The 22,095-nt window shown below is 43.9% G+C and overlaps 1 protein-coding gene across 1 annotated transcript in view; it reads left to right on the top strand.

The window, feature by feature from the left end:
* SEMA3D (semaphorin 3D) overlaps nucleotides 1-22,095 on the top strand; it is a 188,496-nt gene that overhangs the window by 72,651 nt on the left and 93,750 nt on the right. The window contains exons 3-6 of the mRNA XM_079975171.1: nucleotides 6,419-6,579; nucleotides 15,286-15,348; nucleotides 18,070-18,189; nucleotides 21,409-21,502. Coding sequence (XP_079831297.1) covers nucleotides 6,419-6,579; nucleotides 15,286-15,348; nucleotides 18,070-18,189; nucleotides 21,409-21,502 — 438 coding nt within the window. The remainder of the gene's footprint in view (nucleotides 1-6,418; nucleotides 6,580-15,285; nucleotides 15,349-18,069; nucleotides 18,190-21,408; nucleotides 21,503-22,095) is intronic.

Genomic DNA, 22,095 nt, shown 5'->3' with positions numbered 1-22,095 from the left:
CACCCTGTGAGTCTGTTTCTTGTGTGTACTCTGCTACATCAAACCCTCGTATTATTTACCGAGGGCCTTGCCCAAAATGCAACATTGGTGTTATTGACAAGCTTTCATTAGCAATGGCAGCCCCCTGTCTGTCAACACCACCACTTTCCCTACCACAGGGAAGCTGACCATGGATCCCACAGTCACAGAGAAGGGTTTGGAAAGTGGTCCCAATCCCTTTCTTGAATGACATCACTTTTTCATCATGGCAGTTAGGCTTGTTCAAACAAGCAGGGAAATTAGAGTGGCATGTTTAACTAGTTGAAGGAGGGAGGAATCTCTGAGCCATGTTTCCCTATGATTAAATCTTGCGATTGTACTAAAATCAAGTCTGCTGAATGCAGGGTGTGAGTGGGGGCACAGCAATTGAGGTGTTGGGTTAAGACTGGAGAGACACAGCTTCAAAACCCCACTTGGTGATGAAGCTCAATGAGGTAACTTGTCACCAACTTTCAGCCTAACCTACGTACCTTGTTGTTGTGAGGGCAAAGGTGGGTTTTAAGTCCAATAACAAATAAATAGCTATAAGTTACATACTGAAAAACAAAGCAAAGCTGTGGTGCATCATAGCTAGAGATCTTTACCTCCCTCTGTGACTGTGATTCCAATTTCCCTGCAACAGAAGGAACGGCAACTGGGCTCCATGTTGGGGGCTGACTTGAGGAGTTACAGAGGTTGAAGGTTGATGATGAAACAAGCAGCCAAGCAAACAAGACCAAGTTGTATTCTGCTCACATTTATTTGTTTGAAACTAGCAGAACAAGGACTGTTTAAAGCAGGCGAGGGGGGTTTCTGCTCTCCCCTCTATTTCTTACATGACTATGCTCATGCTTTGCAAATGGTACAAAGCCCAAGCTTTTCCAAAGAGGCAACAATTTCCCTTGGATGTCAGTGGACCTTAATCATCTCTTGGGTCATTATGAGCTCATTCTAAATTCTCTGAAAAGATTGGACTTTAAGAGGAAACATGATTCCATGAAGCTGCCTTCTTTTTAGTAAGAATGATTAGTCAGAGTAACAGGGGGCAAAAACTATCCATGATATTTTCCCAAAATGTAACGTGTTGTGCTGACCCAGGTTTTTTTTGTTTTTTTTTTTTTTAAAAAAATCCAATCAGTACTGGGCTGTCTAAATTTTCAAGCTGTTTCAACCACAGGTGTCTCCTAAAAATTAAATGACTAAATCATTGTGTTCAATAGATGATGCTTCACATATCTTGTGAAGGTGTATTTGGCATCTCTCCTTAAAATTGTGTGTGTGTGTGTGTGTGGGAGAGAGAGAGAGAATCTGTTCTTCTAACTTGAAATGGATGATTGGGTCATAAATCTATACATATACACAAGTTTCACTGAGCTGTAGTTTTGTCTGGAAACATCGAACATTGTCTGGGTTACAACAAAGCACACAACTAGCTGTGTGTGCCCGAAGTGAATATTAGCTTGTGCTAACAGCTGTTCTGCCCCACTGGGTGCCATATAACAAACCACTTTGGAATCTGAAAGGAGTTTCCACAGCAGTTTATGATGTGGGCTGGAGCTTTGCTGTTCAAATTGGCAGAGGATGCATTCATTCAAAGGAACTTGGGTAAGCCCTGGTGCATACCTGTAGTTAGCCTTTGGATCCTGGTTGTAGAGCTGTGTTCTAAAAAGAGACACAACCATATCCCAATATATGGGTGTTTGAGGGAACTAGACTAAACAAACCAACGTACAAAGAAAGAGAGGATATCCCAAAATGGCAAGTTAAACCAAAGGCATCGCTCTTCACTTGGCCGGTTACAAAATATTGCATGCCACCTTTCTGATTTGTCTTTTCATGATCACCATGATTGCAGACTTCAGGTCACAACCAAGCAGAACTGCTATGTGCTGATCAAAGGTTTTTAGGATGATTGTACTGAGCAGAAGGAAACACGGATCTGGACATTATTCCTCCATCATTCAGCTCATTCATTTTAACTGTGCACTATTCCTTGGCATTTGCATTGTCCGTCTAAAGACAAAGCAATGCAAGAGTCTTCTGGAATGCATGTCTGAAAAGCATTTCCTCCCATTTCTTGTAAGCCTGAAATAGCTGTATTCCAATAATGTGTATACTGCTCATTCATTCCAAATATTGTTGATGAGAAGGAAATAGTAGGCTTTGGGTCATTTCGAGAAGTATGAAAGCTGGACCCACAGACAATCCACCCCATGCCAAGATTCAACTATTACGTTTTAGTTTGTAAGTGAAAATGAGTTGGTTTCTTTCCCATCCTCATTTGTCTACATCACAGAGCCTGACATGATTTGATATGAATCAGCGTCTGTGCCCAGGAGAACGACTGGAGGCTAAAACAGCAATGGGTTTGTTGAAATACACTACCCTGTAGAGGTTCATTAATCTTTTCCTGTGCGCAAACCAAACCGCTGCAAATTATACCTGATAACAGCATTGAAATCCTAGCACTGTTAACCATGTCCCTCCCCTCTCTACTGCACTGTCTGCCAACTCGACATTAGTTTCGCATTGCTTAAAACAAAACAAAACACATACAAAAAACCAGATTTGTTTTAAATGTCAGGACTCTGAGCTGGCCTTCACACTGGCCAGCTCTGTAAATTACTGCCATTGGTCTCAACCACTTTAGGGCTGAAAACTGAACGTTAGCTAACTTGTTTGACTTTTTTTTTTTTTTAAAAAAAAATAATATTTATTAAAGTTTTAAAAGTTACAGAAAGGAAAAAGAAAAAAAGTTAAACATGACAAAATCATACAATACAATACAAAAACAAAAATATTACATAAACATAAAACAAAAACAATTAAAAAAAGAAAAAAAGAAAAAGAAAACACAACCTATACTTTCAATGTTATTACCTTTCTTTTACTTGTTTCAGCGACCTCCTCACGCCTCCCTCCTTCTGTATTCCACTTCAATTAATTGTTTCAGCAAATCCTTTCCATCTTCCTCAAACTTCTGTCCTATCATTTAACTTAACCAATTCTAACATTATTTTTCCTTTAATCCAATTACAGTCTATCATACTTAAATCTTTATAACATTTCTGCTAAAGCCATGTAACTTCATTCCAACATCTTTCCAACATTCCTTAATTTTACAATATTTCTGTAGATAATCTTTAAATTTCCCCCAATCTTCCTCCACCGACTCTGCTCCCTGGTCTCAGATTCTGCCAGTCATTTCCACCAGTTCCATGTAGTCCATCACCTTCATCTGCCATTCTTCCCGGGTGGGTAGATCTTGTGTCTTGTTTGACTTTGTCCTGGCCTGATGATTATCAACTTGTGGTAAGATGGAAGCAAGCTTTTCCATGGGGGGCACTCATGGGGGAAATGATCCTCCTGCTCAAATATGAAAAGTGCCATCACTATTAGCATTCAACCAGCTCTTGGAAGTAACACGGCTTAGACAAACATTTCTCCAATGTCTTGACTTGAGTTTCCCACTCTTTCTCAGTTATTATGGTGTTCCAATGGGCTTGTTTACTATATATTTAAAATATGGATGTTTTAATGTAGTTGTTTCACTCTGTATTGCTGTGTATTACACATAGGTCTGTTTTTTATAATTGGATTTATTCTTTTTAATTTGTTGCCGGCTTTTATTTCCTTGTAAACAGTATTGTTATTTGTTCTTGAAATAATAATAATAATAGATGGCCCTAGTGTTGGAGCTGACTCGGTGGAGCTCTGTAGGAAACTGTTAGCCCAGCAGCATAGCTGTCAACATTCCCTTTTTTATGGGAAATTCCCTTGTTTCCTGCTGCTTCCTGCTGCTATCCCAGATTGTTAGATATCCCGTAGACTGTCTCCGGGACAGGTGAGGCTGCTGATCCCTTACTTTCAAATCTGAAAGTTGACAGCTATGCCCAGCAGGAAACCAGAGACTTGAGAGATTTGTATCCTAGTGCCAGCTTCTGGTCTTCTGCTGGGGTGCTGTTTGCAATGGAGATTTCTGGCAGCAAAGTGTGCACTCCAATGTCAGCTCTGGAATTTCCACCAGCACTGTGGCTGCCTTTGCTCTGGAGGCAAAGTAGGGGGATCAGGGCAGAGTTTGAGACAGAGACAGAATGATTTGTAGAGAGGACAGGCAAACTATGCATGAGAAAAGAAGTGTGCATGCACAGGAAAGCTCATACCAATAACAAACTTAGTTGGTCTCTAAGGTGCTACTGGAAGAATTTTTTTTTATTTTGTTACACATGAGAGGAGGCCCTTTGACTGCACTGGATTATGGCAGGTTCTTACAGGTCCTCAGTTGTACTGGGGTTCTCCGCTGTTGTGGGCGAAACTGGCTGAGAAAGACTTGTGAGGACACTAACACACACGTACATTTTGTCCAAAGCATTTGCCTTTTGTTCCCAGTTTGTCTTATTTATGAATTTGCTTGTATATTTGTTTATTAAAACAAAAACACGTCCCAGAAGCATGACTCTAGGGACTGTTCAAGCTGGCTTACAATAAGCACAACTTCATTTAAAGGAGATGTTTACTTTTGTTTACTTTTGACATCTCGTATATAAAGTCACACATAGAACATTCCAAACAATATCAGCATTATCATACACAGTTATAGATTCAAAAATATAAATGGTAAATGTCCATTTAAAAAAATAATTCTCATTAACAGATTAATCAAATGATTTATTGCAGAGCACAAGAGTTAATGTTTGGATCGTGTTTGACCCTGTAAAAAGTAAATAACAGCCTGTCACTCTGCCATGAATTTAGGATGTGGCTGCAAACATTCATAAAAACCCATTACAGTCACTAACAATAATAGATAAGATACAGTTGCAAAGAGAAAAAGCAAGCAACTCTCAAAACAAGGAAATAACAAGGTTGGTCCCAGAAAAATCTCAAGTAGAACAACAGAAATGCAAGGCCCACTGGAATAAAAGAGTTCTCATTGGCCTCTCACAACCCTCTAGGGTGCTACCACACACACACAAAAAACCCTTACTTCTTGTGTTGATTAACACAATGCTGGGATAAGGAACAAGGCCAGGGAGATCTCTGTATTGGAAAGGTATAAAACATTTACATGTGTACATGGTGTTCGGGTGCCTAGATCACTGAAACATGACCATTGCTCAATATGTTTTTAAAAGTTGTTGTCCTCATGAATCAAAAAGTTGCATCATTTGCTAAACATATGGACATTTGATGGCTCATGCAAGCAATGTAACGTTCAGGAAAGGAAATTAATCCAAAACTATGCAGTTGGCTGGGTAGTTGCAGCACTGAGTTCCATCTCAGGTTGCTCAAATCCACAGTCTACATTCTAATCTACATTATTCATTTACTTTCTTTTATTTAACATTATATATATATAATATAAGGGGACGCAGGTGGCGCTGTGGGTTAAAGCCTCAGTGCCTAGGGCTTGCCGATCGAAAGGTCGGCGGTTCGAATCCCTGCGGCGGGGTGCGCTCCCGCTGCTCGGTCCCAGCGCCTGCCAACCTAGCAGTTCGAAAGCACCTCCGGGTGCAAGTAGATAAATAGGGACCGCTTACCAGCGGGAAGGTAAACGGCATTTACGTGTGCGGCTCTGGCTCGCCAGAGCAGCGATGTCACGCTGGCCATGTGACCCGGAAGTGTCTCCGGACAGCGCTGGCCCTTGGCCTCTTAAGTGAGATGGGCGCACAACCCCAGAGTCTGTCAAGACTGGCCCGTACGGGCAGGGGTACCTTTACCTTTTACCTTATATATAATATAATATATAACATTATATATATATATTATAAATATATTTATTTCTTGATGGTAATAAAACCTAAAAGGGGTTTGCAATAAAATAAAACATTAAAATTATCAATAAAATATTGTTAAAGCAGGTATTTGAGAAGCATTCAAAAACCAATTCATATCAACTGCAAGCTAAAAAACAAATTCTAAAAGCATGTAACTTCTACATGTCTAGATAGGCTTGTTCAAACAAAAATATTCTAAGTAGGAGGGAGCCAGAAAGAGTAGAACAAAAGTCCCTGCTTCATTTCAATATTGATATATTGATGATATATTGATATTAATTTCTTACAGATGTGGAATGAATATCATGTGGCAGATACACCAGTGCCAATTGCACCCATCAGAGCAGTCAAGTGGGGTCACATTGGGGTAGGATAATTCCACAAGCCCACTGGTTCCAAGCTGTTCATCACCTTGAACTTAGTTCAGGAGCCCCAGATGGAGGAAGAGACACACACAGCTCTGGTGTGCTACCCTCCACCCCACTGTCCTATAGCAAGAAATGTTGCAAGCTGCTGTTATTTTAACCAGTGAAGAGCGTGTTGGGTGCATATATTTACAGAAGACACCAATGAGCCGTGTGTATACATTTTTGGTGATAAAGGTTTTCTTCATTCTCTCACAGACTTGCTGCTTTCTAACAGCTGTGTTCCATTCTTGGGCTCGGCGGAGGGGCTGGACTTCCGAACTGTGCTGCTGGACGAGGAAAGGGGCCGGCTGTTTCTCGGCGCTAAGGACCACATTTTTCTGCTCAGCCTGGTTGATTTAAACAAAAATGTAAAGAAGGTCAGTTTATAAGAGGATATATGTGTGTTCGTTTCAGCTGATAAATTCATTTTTAGCCACTCTGTTCCTGCTTTTGTTGGACAGAGAGCAAACATTGTTTGTCATGCACCATCACAAGGATTTAATAGCTTCCCCTCCCACTGTTAACATGGTTTGCTTTTAATAAACTGGATTTGTCAGCACGCATGGCCTCTTGTACAGTAATATAACATGACAAATATCGATTGGACTTCTGCCCCCCATCTAGCTGGAATGTAAGCAAATGGCAACATCTCTTCTTCCATCTTATGTTATGACAACCACGTCCAAGCAAAGGCAGTCTTCACTTAGCCCAAGTTCTCATCTCAATTATACCTGTTGACCTGTGTGCAGGTTTTTCCAGCCAAAAAGTTTGACCCTCTACAGTAGGCTCTCAGAGTTTTACAGAAACAATTTAGAAACATTGCCAACATGTGTGCGTTCATGCTCATACCCTGAGAGTGTTTCCCGCATCGTCTATTCCCAGAGCTCAGTCTTCTCAAAGTTTTTAATGATGAACCTCCCACAGTCAGTAATCAAAACTAAGGCTCCTGAAGCATAACCTTTCATATAGCAGAAGCTGGAATATATTGAAAAGATACTCTTAGCACCAGTGCTTCCCTTTGGCCCAAATTGAAAGCCCTGGTTTGCACAAGTATCTTACTGTATAAGGGTGTTTGTGGAATAATATTTCTGTGAGTTCCAAGGCAGGGTGGCCTCAGTCTCACCTCCCAGATTCATGAGTAGATTGGAACATAATTATCCTTTAGATTTCACACAGTTCTCATTTAAAAAAACAAAATGAAAGGTACTTTTATATTTACAAGGTACTTTTTTTAAAAAAAACAAAACTTTATTGAGAAATTTTAAAAAATTAGCAAACATGAAGTGTTGTCTTGCAAGATGAATACATGTGCAGATGTTGTATCTTGCATGCAGTCTTCCACAAGATACATTTTCAAATAAGATATAGTTAGAAATGCATGCATTGAGCTAAAATACTATTTAAATACACATTTTGTGATATAATCTATGTTTTTTTTCACTTTGTGATAAAATTAATACACAAGCACACAGGCACACACACAGAATTTGCAAATATCCCCAGTGTAATACTCCTAATCGATTAGAGTTTTCCCCCTTCTTCATAGAGTGATCAAATCAGTTGCGTGTTCAGATCCCGATACCTCCCAAATAAAGACACATTCAACTCAAATTTTAGCTTTGGTTTTTGGCAGAATGTAGTCCACAACTTTTTTGATTACAGATAAGTGAGTGGTTGCATAGGCTGTGGTTCGACTAGCTCCCTGCACCCTTGCAGGCAGCACTGACCCAGAGCTCCATCATAGGTCAGCCAAGGGTGAACACCTGAGGCAGGTGAAAAGCCTGGGAACAGACTCTATTCACTCCCCAGATGCTCCCCTGGAATCAAGCACGGGCACAACCCCTTTTTGGGGATTGACCAAACCAAGTTGAGTCCTTGGATTCCTTTAATGGAATACCCTTCACATAGGGATCGGCAGAGCTCCGCATCCCTATCCACCTTGAACCAGTTCCTATCTGCAGCCTTACAAGTTGTGACGATTTGCAGGCGAAACCCAAATGGCAACAGCCAATCAGCCAAGTGGGGAAATTCCTACGGTGCCCCTGTCCCAACGCATGACGGCATAGCAAGGTCAATTGCTGAAAAAACCCTAAATATAGGGGGAGGTGGGTGGGTGTTCTGATGCACGAGCGAAAAGAGGAAGCTCTACGACACATGCATGGGTATAAATAGGTCCTTCAAACTGTTTGCTATCCAAACGACCCCGCAACACGTTGATCTCACCGCAACATGTGCCCTCTGTGAGGAGGACACGATTAATCACATAAGGAACATTCATATTTATCTACATGCAGACATCACTGAAGGCATTTAGAGTGAAGGCAACGCTTCTTAGATTGACCACATAGAGTATCCTAGCCAATCAGCAATTGATGAAGTCACAGAAGGCAAATAGATCTTATTGAGAGCCGTACATTGAGGATTAATTACTTTTTTGGTCCCTTTCAAGGTGATCCCTTCCCTTTCATAAGTGAACAGTGGATGCTTTTCATCTCTGGCTCTAATGTTAATGTAGATTTTCCCCTCCACCATTAAGTGTCCACTGAATACCATTTATCATAATAGAAGCATCAGGTCCTGTTCTAAACCCCGAGGAGCTCAGCCCCAAATGATTGCCACCCCCCCCCCGACCTGTGCAGGTTGACTGAGAGATACATCCCATTCCATTTAATGGGGCTTAAGTGTGTAGAGGATCACAGCCTTGCAGCACAATCGTATGCATGTCAACTCAGAGGTAAGTCCCACTGAGAGCGGTAGGATTTTCTCCCATGTGTATCATTGCAGCCTTAATCTTAGAAGCTGGAATAATGTTCCGTACGTACAAAAGCCGTAATGCTCTGATGAGATGCAAGTTTCTCAACAATGCCTAACAGAAAACTGAACTCATGGGTATCTGTGGTGATGGCAATCTCCTTACTTAGCTGTCAACAGCCTGAAACCATGCAATATGGGAACCAGATGCTTGCGTGAGAAAACTTTTGATTTGAATATAATATGTTGCAATAACTGAGACTATAATTATATTTTGTTGTAATTAAAGTATTTTTTTTGTCCCTCTGTCATCGATTTCTACTTTTTCCACAAGCATAATAATTCAAAAGCATATTGGTTCAGGTATTGATGGCTGTCCCAGACAATGGATGTTAAGTTATTTGATGGGAGGTGGGAAAGAGGATTTAAATCACCCACTAAGGCTGGACTTCCAATAAAATAATCTACAGGCAGCCTAGTTTTCCCATGGCTGAAGCTGTTGACCATCCAAGCCAGTGCAGTTTGCTTATGTACCTCTTTGTTCTTGCTTAGCATTGCACTTTTAGAGTGAGTGAAGTGAGAGTGCAAACTTTCTCAGTATTTTCACAATGATTCTGTAAGGTAAAACAGCATTATTTTACCTATATTGTGGCTCAGCAGAGACGGAGAAGTCAGCATCTCTGGTTAAGGCTGGAACTAAATAACGTAGCAGTTATTGGGCATATCCATACCACATTTTCATTACATATTCAAAGCATATGACTTCCCTGAAAGCATCCTGGGAAGTGTAGCAAGGCCACAATCCCCAGCACCCTTAGCAAAGTACAATGCCCAGAATTCTTTGGGTAAAGCCATGTGCTCTACATGTGGGTATGGTGTTTGTACACCCATCACGGCTACTGGTCCAAAGAAGCAGTTCTGCAGCTTATCCCATCCTTTGTGGCTCTCCAAATCTTGCCAGGGATGATGGGAGGTGGAATCCTACAATATCCGAGGCATAGCTGTCAACTTACAGATTTGAAAATAAGGGACCAGCAGCCTCGAAAATAAGGGATCAGCAGCCAGAATAAGGAATTTTGGCTTAGCTTATGCAGAAATCTGGCACTGATGGAGCCAGGCTGCTTTGGCTGCCACTGACTGTGTTTTGCAGAGGGTTGGATCCTAAGGGTCTACAACTCCGACCAAAGAAGAGTGGCAGACAAAACTGATGAACGACGTCGAGATGGCAAAGCTTACAGGCAGAATTAGAAACCAGGAAGAGGACCTCTTTAATAAAGAATGGGGAAAGTTTATAATATAGTTGAAAAGCTATTGTAAAGAGCTACATACGTTGGTAGGATTGACAGAAAACTTGTAGTAAAAATTTGAACTATGGATGGACAAACGATTTATAAAAATAGAGTTATGAAAGGGATGCAGAGGGGGAAATCACTACATTAAGATGCTGCACTGGTTGGAGGGTATGCTAAGCAACACGTCGGGACTGCCGTCATCCTGGCGTGAGGAGTTCCATCGGCCCTTCCCCGCCCAAGAGAGAGGGGGGAGGGAGAGAGACTCTCGCCCATGCCTCCCACGAGCCCAGCATGAGGTGTTTGCGGCACCGCTGAAGCGCCGCCCTTCTGTGTCCCTCCCCATCCCCTCCTCTTCCTCCTCCCTCAGGCTGCCTCCTCAGCCACCGCTGCCACCTCCAGCTTCCCCTGGCAGCACGGCGGAAGCCTCGCAAGAGAGGGGCTGCCTGCCCGCCTGCCGCCACCCTTCTCCTCACGACGCGCCCCTGAGGGGGAAAGGGAGAGACAGAGACACGGCAGCTCGTGTGCGCTCTCTTGCGCGCAGCAGAGGACCCCAAGCTGCTGCTTCACTCCCGAGCAGGGCGAGTATGAAACCTGGGACATCATCAATAAGGGACAGCAGCGGGACATGGCTCTGGGATAAGGGAGTTTCCCGCCAAATAAGGGACGGTTGACAGCTATGATCCAAGGGTCTCTCTTGCCCTATAGCGTCTAGCAGTACATGGGACAGGAGGCCATCCTGCTCATTGTTCCTCAGTCCTAAATCACTTCACCAGCTGCAGTGTTTGCAGAGCTGGGAATTGGTGTCATGGCATGATATTTTGGATAACAAAAGAAGGTGCGCGGTCAGAAGCAGCCCAGCACTTAGTGAACCTCTAGTTCATGGCAGAGGTGAGATTTGAACCACAGCCTCTATAGCAAAACATTTGGAACACTGTAAATGCTGTAAGAACGATGCTCCACATTTCATGTCAAAGCTGCCGAAGAGGAACACTAATTTCATTCCTGCGGCTTCTCCTTCTGCACAAACGCTTGCCGCTTTTTCGAGTGAGTAAACAAACATAGGAGCATATCCTCCAATCAGCTTTGGCAGCCTCTGGTCCTCCTTGGGCTGTGGTTAGTGACGCGCAGGGATAAATTGCAGGTTCTGTTTACGGTTTTGCAGAAGAGTCTGCCTGTTTCTGATAAGCTTCTCCCCCAGGCTTATCATTATGGGCCATCGCTACGGAGCAGCATATTTTAATTACTATAAAAGGTAAACTGCTATTCTGAGCTCCTTTGCCTCCCTAGCGATCCCCGTGGGATCTGTGGGTGCCCCAGTCTTTTGGCAGCCACCCTACCTATTTAAGTCCCCCAGGGCAGATATATAGGTCTGGCTTTTGGAACGACGGTCTCGAAGGAATCTCTGCCTGTCCGCCTTCCTCTTTAATTACTCTTTGTAGTTGCACCCCTGGTCACGATACATGTACCATTCCTGCTGGGCTTGGTGTATATCAAACTCACTTGAAAGACTTCAGTGCTTGAAAGGTACTCCCCAGTAGCAAATAAGTGTCAGAATGTGGTGTTTGTGCTGCGCTGTGTTTAGACTGACCGCGGTTTGCCTTGGCTGGGTGCCACCCGGCCTTGCTCCAGGCTTTCGTCTGCACACACGGGGAGCTGTGTGGGCTTCAAGCGTGTCCTTTGTGTGCCTCGGAATTCAGAGTCATCTGACAAAATACGTTCCGTTACAGGTAGCCTCTGGGGACCAAAGCAGTAAATTGGAATATTAAATGCCTTCCTGCAAATGATACGAGTGTTAAATGACTTGGAAACGCTGCCATATGATATTTAAGATGGATCCCGTGATCCGAAGTGGGAATTAGGTCTGCTGAACAAATAAGCATGTTTTTATTGTTTAAGTCCCTGCAAATAAATCTGAATTATACAGAGTCTTCTGTTTCTATTGGAAATAGGCATGCGCATAGAGGCAATTAGAGGGTTTGCCCGGAAAAGTGTTGACCAACCCGGTGTCTAAACCAACATCATTTATTGTACAATATTGAAATGCTTTCCTTTATAGAGCAATTTGAAAAGGACAAATACGGTCCGTGCCTGAGGTGGTTTCCCCCTATCCATATCGTGGGCTGTGTAGCTTCTAGCTTACCCACAAAATTGCTCCCCAAAGTTAATGACATTACCACAATGACATGGTGGAGCATGGTTAGGATATTTCCTAAGTATCATGTGAAAATAATAATAATAATCTAAGAGCATTTGAAATATTTACTGTATCTTGAGATAGTTGCATGAGACACCGCACTGCTCAGGAGGCTAAGCAAGGATAGGAGGCGTTCTGATTATTGCTGTGGAACTGTTTGCGGGATCCGCCCTTGACGTCTGCTGTAATGAGTGTGCTATCAAGGAGCAACAAACTTTTGACCAGCTGCCAATGCTCAGGCTCTGTGTGTTCCGGGAGCCGCAGCCACATCTGGCCACAGAGATAAATGGAGGAGACATTTCCCCAGAACTCTCTTGTGCATCAGCTGCTTTGGCCTCCCACCTGACACAAACAGAGAGAGGATACATCACAAACTATTGCTCTTTGGAGCACTGTGGGTCAGAAACGTTTGTTTGGGGACAGGAAATTGTGCATTAAGCAAGAATATTGTGTAACTTCTTCGGAGCTGTGCTACTGGCAAGGAAGCGTTTCTCAGAACAATCTCTAAAATTTTCTTCATGCAAACAATTTACTAGGGATTATATAAAGTCCCAGTAGTTTAAAAAGGTAAAGGTGAAGGGACCCCTGACCGTTAGGTCCAGTCGCGGACGACTCTGGGGTTGCTTTACTGGCCGAGGGAGCCGGCGTTTGTCCGCAGACAGTTTTTCTGGGTCATGTGGCCAGCAAGACTAAGCCGCTTCTGGCGAACCAGAGCAGCGCATGGAAATGCCGTTTACCTTGCCTCCAGAATGGTATCTATTTATCTACTTGCACTTTGACATGCTTTTGAACTGCCAGGTTGTCAGGAGTTGGGACTAAACAACGGGAGCTCACTCCGTCATGGGGATTCGAACTGCCAACCTTTTGATCAGCAAACCCAAGGCTAAGTGGTTCACACCACAGCGCCACCCACGTCCCACCTAATAGTTTAGAAAAGTACAAAACAATGTTACGGTGTCAAATGCTTGAGAGGGGCTTTCCCTGGCTCCCTACACAGAATTTAAAAGAATAATCAAATCTCACTAATTAACACTGGAAACCTATAAATGTCTACTCAGCTATAGGTCCCTTTGACTTTAATTGGATTTGTGTCTAAGTGTCTGCAGGTTTTGGCCTTATAAAATATAGTGCAATCTTAAACCCCAATGGTGATGGGTGGAGAAGATTGGCATTGCATACATATACGGTACTTGTCCCTCCAGTGATCTCTGCTGGCAGAAAAAAGCACCAACAGTTATGGGGGTTCTGTCCAGCTTTGCCCAAGGCAGACAGAAAGCTACTGCTGCTGGTTTTTCCATCACTGGTAGCAAGCAGAAAATCCTGAAATGGGGCATTTGGGGGCAGGGTGGGAGCAGTTTAGGATCTTTGGCATCCAAACCCTGCAGCTCTCCTAAGAGGCAGGATTCTTGGCCGCTTTACAACAGCACCCTGAAGACAGGGCAATAAGAAGTTGAGATTTCCCCACTCCGAAGACACACGGAGACCTCTTTCAAATATATGTGGTTGTGGATTTGATGCTTTTCTTCTTCTCTGAATCCCATTTCTGATTACACTGTTAATGTGCTTCTAGTTTCAGTTGATGGTTTAAAGCAGTTAAAAGACTCCAATATGAGAGATTACTGTAAAAAATGTAGATTAATAGTTTATTTGGCATGGATTAAAGGTAAAGGTAAAGGGACCCCTGACCATTAGGTCCAGTCGTGGCCGACTCTGGGGTTGCTGCGCTCATCTCGCTTTATTGGCCGAGGGAGCCGGCGTACAGCTTCCAGGTCATGTGGCCAGCATGACTAAGCCGCTTCTGGCGAACCAGAGCAGCACACAGAAATGCCGTTTACCTTCCTGCCAGAGCAGTACCTATTTATCTACTTGCACTTTCATGTGCTTTTGAACTGCTAGGTTGGCAGGAGCAGGGACTGGGCAACGGGAGCTCACCCCGTCGCGGGGATTCGAACCACCAACCTTCTGATCGGCAAGTCCTAGGCTCTGTGGTTTCTAATTAGTCAGTTTAGATGTTCTTCCAAGTGGTCATCCTGGGAGAATACTAATGGATGATTCCCATGATACTGGACATTAGCTAATACCAATGGACATTATCCTACTGAATAATCAGTTATCACTGCACTGCTGTTAAATCCTTTTATAGAATCAAGCTAAAGAATGATCTTGGATGTTTTGACATTTGGAAAGGCCCGTTTCTGATCTGAGCATTGCAAAGAAGTTTCTTAATAAGAGCTTTTGAAGCATTAACATCACCCCAGTAGTGAGCTAGAGAGGGGAGGTCAGTGTAATCTGTATTTTCCTTGAAATATGGCTTATGGAAAATTACTGGAATTAGATTTCAAGAACAGACTCACTGTGCTGCCTCGAACAAGAGATTTTGTTTCACCCGCATTGGTGGTGGCGTGGGGATTGTGAGGATAAAAATGAAGGACCCCGTTCATGTTCGCTGCGGGTTCCTGAAACATGTACTGCTTGAAGCACAATAAATTCTGATAGGCAAATAAAAAGAGGGTCCTGAAGTCAGCTGCATTTGTGAGCAACTTGTGGGACACAACCCTGAGAAGAATGGGTCACATCCTGCGTGCTGCTGTGCATGAGTTACAAGGCCAGTTGCAAAGTGGGGGAAAGAGTATCTGCTCAGCTTAATGTGAATGCCTTTCTACATGGAGATCTGTGCCTGCAAGGAGGGAGGTCTGGAAATGATTTTTTTGCCCCAACCTTTCTTTGAGTTCCTTGAAGGAGGAACAGGAATGCAGATATGCAAAGCAACAACAACACCAAAACCCTTACCTATATAAATTGTGAAATCTTCCGATACTAAAACACCTGTTCTAAATTGATTGCAGATATATTGGCCAGCAACAAAGGACAAGGTGGATTTATGCAAACTAGCTGGGAAAGATGCACAGGTAAGTACAGTACACGCAGATGGAAACTGCCTTCAGTTGTGTGGGCACTGTTTAAAATCTGTTTGTTGGTTTCTGCTGCAGTCTTATCCCCAGTTACCTTGGAGTAAACCCCACTGAATGCAATGTGAGGCATTGTTTGGAAGAGAAAGGTGGTGGAGTCACCGTCTTTAATGCCAACACTCCCTGTGGAGCAATCCTACTTCCTGACGCCGTGACCTTCAGATAGAGACGCATCGAGAAGATGAGCGACCCAGTGGGTCACCAGTTGTATTTCTGTTGGTGAAAGTGGCAGCATAGATCAGGCATAGGCAAACTCCGGCCCTCCATATGTTTGGGACTACAATTCCCATCATCCCTAGCTAACAGGACTAGCGGTCAGGGATGATGGGAAGTGTAGTCCCAAACATCTGGAGGGCTGGAGTTTGCCTATGCCTGGCATAGATGATAATTCTAAAAAAGGAATCAAGTAAAAGGTCACCAATTGTTTATCACCCTCTGGGATCTATAGAGAAATATATACCTCACTGCAAAATGGTTTCTTGTTTTCATCCTCCCTTTTACCTCACTACCTCCTTCAATTATTATTTTTTGATAAAGGCAGGGGGGACAGGACCCCAAACCTCTGCTCAACTCTAGTTCCTTAGTCATGTTCAAGTGTGATGGGATGTTAAGAAAGTGAGGCCAACTGATATAGAGTGATTGATGCACAAGAGTCAAGCCTTGGTAAGGCAGGGTTTCCTTCCATTCTCTTTTTTTGAATGCGTATTTCATAATAGATGCTCTGATCCATCACAACAAGACATAATAAAGGCACTTCAAGGACAACGTTGACTGAAGCAGAACTGTGGCAATGCTCCCTATTGAAGGGGGAGTATTCATTACAGAACAGAGCTTGTAGGTTTTCATCATTCAGCATAAGCCCTTTGAAGTCCGTGAGAGTTGTAAATTATGTGGATTTACTCCATTTTCATTTATGCCTGTTGAAAAAGCCATTTGTGCTAGGAACGTGCAGAGCTCAGCTTGAGCACAGCATATTAACAAAAGCAGACTTGTGCATCAATATTACAGTAATTAGTTGATGGCAGAATATTATGTTTTAACCAACCCATGCTGCTGGCTTATGCAAAAGAAGACCATTGGTCCCTCTAGCCCAGTGCTGTGGTCTCTAACAGTCAGAAATCACAGGCACATAAACCTGCTCTTGTCTGAGTTGCTTCATTAAAGAAGATGAGAATTGAACAATGGATCTCCTGAATGCCAAACACATACCGTGCTGAGCTAAAGCCCCACAATCCTCTGGGCACAACTGTTCTTAATTTCTCCATTTCTCTCCACCTGTCCAAACCAGACTATTTTCTTCCCCAGTAACTTAGTTTGGACGTCATACCAAACCATTGGGGAATGGGAGGCTTTGTTGGGCAGCTGCTGAGGACCACATCCTTTGGGGACCACACCGTTGATCCCCAGAGCCTCCTTGACATCTCTGCCTGCTTACTTGTCTTCTCTAAGGTTGCAAACTGTGGCAAGAGCGAGGCACCAGAGCAGCAGTTTCCACTTGCTTCTGGGTGGTTGTGAGGACTGGGAAGAGAGAGAGAGAGAGGACCCGTAAATGGCCAGTGGAGACCTCAGCGAGGAGGAGATGGACCCACTCAGGGAGCGGGACCCAATGAAGTCATTTCTTGTATATAATGATGACATTATAGATCATTAAGTATGCTTTATGGGAATTGTGTGCCCTGCCCTGAGATCAAAGGAGATGGACTAGGTCAGGCATAGGGAAACTCCAGCCCTCCAGATGTTTGGGACTACAATTCCCATCATCCCTGACCACTAGTCCTGTTAGCTAGGGATGATGGGAATTGTAGTCCCAAACATTTGGAGGGCCAGAGTTTGCCTATGCCTGGACTAGGTTATATATAAACCACACTTGCCCAAGGGAAGAGGTCTCAACCTCCATCCCCATTATCTCTAGGTAGGGCTGAGAATATCCTTTGTCTGAAATGCTGTCAGTATAGGCAAACTCGGCCCTCCAGCTGTTTTGGGACTACAACTCCCATCATCCCTAGCTAACAGGACTAGTGGTCAGGGATGATGGGAATTGTAGTCCCAAAACAGCTGGAGGGCCGAGTTTGCCTATGCCTGGCATAGACAATGCTGAGCTAATGGTCTGACTTGGAACAAGGCAGCATCTATTTCCTCTGAAACCTGGAGCCAGCACGGGCACTAAAAATTTAGAACCCAATCCGTGGCTCCATGGTTTGAGCTTTTAGATGTGCAGCACTCAAACAATTCTGAGCTGTTCATTGGCTTTCTCTTCCCGCTCCATCTCTGCAGATCCATTGCTTCCATCAAGTAATGCAGTAATTTATTGGTTTGGATGTCCCACTAGACTATATTTAGCTCAAACTACGGTTTGCAAACCCACTTCAGATGATGATTTGTGATTCTGGTATACTCCCCAATCACAAATCATGGTTTGTCAAGTCAGACGCCAAGCCACAGTTCAGCTTCCTTAACTATGGTTTGGTGTGAAAGTTGGGTGTTATGCAATGTTTAGTTTTAAAACAATAAACCCTGTTTGCCGGCTTTCTGCCAGACATTTCTCCAAGTTGTTTCAAACCTTCCTTGGCATCACGTAGTATAATGGCCTGGCAATGGAATGGAATGGAATATTGCATAGCTAATGATGATGAATAATTTCTGCCCTTCTTTCCACAATAGACAGAATGTGCCAACTTCATCAGAGTCCTACAGCCTTACAACAGGACCCATGTTTATGTCTGCGGTACGGGAGCTTTCCACCCAGTCTGTGGCTACATAGAGCTTGGAACACACAAAGAGGTAATTTAATCCACTCCCAAATGGTGCATGACAAGGAATGGCTCTAACTTTCCCTCGCATCCATCATTCCCTTGAAAATACAGTCTATGGCCATATAAAAAATGATCTGACAGCCCTTTATACAAACAATGGGGCAATGTTAAGTTTTTGCCAGTCGTGTAAGAACTCATGTTCTCACATTTTTGATGTGTGCATATTGCACGTTAGCAAACCTCTGCGCTCAAACAAGGTGATTAATATCATTCTGCACAGGCTGGCTTTTCCAGGTGATTAATGGTGCAATGGGCCCAGTGAACCCAGATGGCTTGCGTGACCTTCCCCAGCAGGGAATGGTAGCCAGAGAAAGGAAGCACACTAGGCCCATTTAAATGGGCAGGCTAGAGAGCTGGATTTGGATATTGGCAACTCCAGTCTGCTAAAACATGTTTCTCTCTGGACCTCTCTCCATCCTTAGGGTTGAAGTCAGTCTTGTGTCGATCGTTCCATTGGGGAGAGGGAGTCATGCTGCACTTTCAGGGCTCATTGCACTAGCCCCCACTGGCACAACTCTTTAGTTGAATGTGGCCCAGAGCTTGTTAGAGGATACATGGAATCAGCATTCCAAAGTACGTTATACACGGATGCTACAGAAATTGAGCAATAATAATATTAAGTAAATGGGACGCAGGTGGCACTGTGGGTTAAAGCCTCAGCGCCTAGGGCTTGCCGATCGAAAGGTCGGCGGTTCGAATCCCTGCGGTGGGGTGCGCTCCCGCTGCTCGGTCCCAGCGCCTGCCAACCTAGCAGCTCGAAAGCACCTCCGGGTGCAAGTAGATAAATAGGGACCGCTTACCAGCGGGAAGGTAAACGGCGTTTCCGTGTGCGGCTCTGGCTCGCCAGAGCAGCGATGTCACGCTGGCCACGTGACCCGGAAGTGTCTCCGGACAGCGCTGGCCCCTGGCCTCTTAAGTGAGATGGGCGCACAACCCCAGAGTCTGTCAAGACTGGCCCGTACGGGCAGGGGTACCTTTACCTTTACCTTTAATATTAAGTAAAGGAATGGCAAGGTGTATCATGCCTTCCATTAGGTGTGCTGGAACTGAGAGTTCTCCGCCACTGTGCGGTTTTTGTTTTGAGATTGATTGCACATTTAATGAAACGGTGTCGTATTTTGTTTCTGCTTTCGCATCATGTTGCTAATGCTTAATTTTGAATGTTTACGGTCCTCCGCCTCGGGACCTTTAGCTTAAGGGCAGATTCTGAAAGCTTTTAATGTGTAAATAAATAGATAGATAGATAAATGAAGGCTGCCTCTGATGGTGGGAATGACTCTGAGACACATAGTCAGCACCCCATCGAGACAAAAACAAAAGGGGGGAAAGTGGGAGAGAAGGAATTTATCTTGCAAGAGCCTCATAGCTGAGTGTAGGCTTCCTCTATACAAAAGCCAAGCTGTGCTGTGGTGCCAAGTTCTTTCTTTCTAATTCTGTAGTTTCAAAGGGCCAGATGACCATTATACTAATCTTTGTAATTATCAAGCAACACACTTGCGATTTGTTGCAAATCGAGACTCTAATCTCCTGTTGTGGAAGCAAAAATCTCAAGATGTTCTTCCTTCCTCTAATGAGCTTTTCATGCCTGCTGGTCAGCCTTTGAGACCTGCCAGTTACCTGCTGTCTTGGGCCATTCTGTAGAAAGATAAATTTCTGGCTGGTGATCAGATGGCTTACAACCTGGTTTTAAACTATGCAAGGCTCTCTCGAGAAGGGTCAGAGAGTTCAGCACAAGGAGATTTTAAAAATCTAGGCCTTCTGCCATTGCAGTCGATGCCAAGTCTAATTTCATGGAAGCAAGATGGCCGTGCCTTTGGTTATCGTAAAACTTACAGATGTGAGACCTACCTAGCTGAATCAGACTAGAGTTTTAGCCAGAGGCCCCCGGGGAGCTTACAAAGTGGGTAGGAAGAGTGCAGCTATCCCTGGCTGTTCCTTCCCTGCAGCTGATCTTAACGGGTATACTTCTTTGGAACATGGCAGTTCCATGTTGCTATTGCCACCAACTGCCTTGCCCTCCAGGACACCCCAAACCCTTCAGGTTTTTGCTTTGCAAGGTTATGTTATCATTCACCAGTCATCCCACACATTTTAAACCAAGCTTTCTTGTATGTAAAAGGTTTGAAGAGGTCATTATCCTGGAGGGATAGCATGCTAGTCTTTCAAAGCAGTCTCTTGGCACCGCTCAGGTGAAGAGAGTCGTGAAGTAGAGGAGCAGCCGCAGTTCACAGATATGCATACCGGCAAACGAACTCTGTGCTCAGGTGTCAAGTCTTCTCCCTAAGCACCAACACCTCCATTCTCCAGAGACTCTGCCTTTCCTTCTCCTGCAGCAGCTACCACCTTCTCAGCCAGAGACAGCTGTAGAGAATGTCCTGTTTTTTTGCATGGGCCCAGGAAGAGGTGGTGCCCTTCCCTCCTTCCCTTCCTTCCATCCCAGCACAAAGTGAGAGGATCGGGCTCACCATGCTCCAGCCTGCTGCAAATGGAGGAATGGGCGGTCCTTTCACTTCTGTGGCTCGTGGGGTGCCTCCTTCACTTTCCCTCACTGCAGGAGGAAAGAGTAGTAGTCAGGCAGTTGAGTTGAAGGGGGTGGAAAGTACAAGACCAGCCTGTCAGTTCAGCTGCAAAGTTGTGGGGAAACTATTATGTGAGTTGTCCTGTTACGCTGTGCCTGTCTTTGCCTTTAGGAAGATAAACATGTCAATACACATATATGTTGTGACCGGGCTGTGGCTCCATTGATCAGGGTGTAAACCTTGTACTGTGAATGAGCAGAGCTATTGCTGAGCATCCTATTGCTACACAGCTCTCCCCTTGCCCAAACTGGGTCATGTGGCCAGCATGACTAAACCACTTCTGGTGCAAGGGGAGACTGTAACGGAAACCAGAGCACATGGAAATGCCGTTTACCTTCCCGCTGCAGTGGTACTTATTTATCTACTCTCACTGACTTATCTATTTATCTACTGGCTGACTTGTAATATATGCACCATCACCAGTTTAATGCTTTGCTTTTCAGAGACAACAACATAAATCAGCACATGAAAGGGCAATATTAGGCAGCTATAGAAAACGGCAAAGAAAATCTGAGCCATATAATTCAGTTTGCTGCCTTTTCCTATATGGGCTTTTACGTTAGAAATCAGACCGCTCCTGGACTAATGAAAATATCCTTTATACGCAGGATGTGGCATTCAGATTTGATGCTCACAACTTGGAGTCTGGCAGACTGAAATGTCCTTTTGATCCTCAGCAGCCGTTTGCATCTGTCATGGCAGGTAAGAGTTTAGCAGAAGCAATGATTTCCCACTCATCATAGTATAAGAAGAACATTCAGTTTAAAACCTGGTGTTGCATATTGGCTGAGTGACTCTTATGAACCAGGAAGTTCCCTTTCCTGTAATGAACCTGCTATATGGCAAACTAAGGCTCAGTCCACTTTCCCCCTCTCCAGTCTCCAGCATTAGGCTAATAATGGCAACCTTCCTTTGAAAGGTTGTCATAAGGATTACGATGCATGCACTTGAAAGCCGCATATGAGGCAAACACTTGAAAGCTGTCTATAAATAAATGCCAAAATACCTACATGAAGAAATATACCTCTGAATACCTGTTGCTAGAAACTGCAGGAGGGATGGGAGTCATGGACTAGATAAGGCACTGGCACGATCCAGCAAGTTCTTTATTGGTTTTTAGTATTTTGGTGAAAAATACTAGGTAAAATTAAAAGGATAATTCCTTGGATGATGAAGATCCGGGTTTGGGGCAACTGCTCTTTGGTGAGAGAGCCCTAGCAGAGATTTGAAATCACAAAATATGCAGCAAAATACAGTGTAGGAATATAGGCTGTTAGACCTTTTAAATATAAGTT

This window comes from Podarcis cretensis (assembly GCF_951804945.1).
Source record: "Podarcis cretensis genome assembly, chromosome: 5".
Taxonomy (NCBI): Eukaryota; Metazoa; Chordata; class Lepidosauria; order Squamata; family Lacertidae; genus Podarcis; species Podarcis cretensis.
The sequence above is the reverse complement of the archived record's forward strand: the minus strand, read 5'-3'. Positions and strand labels throughout refer to the sequence as shown.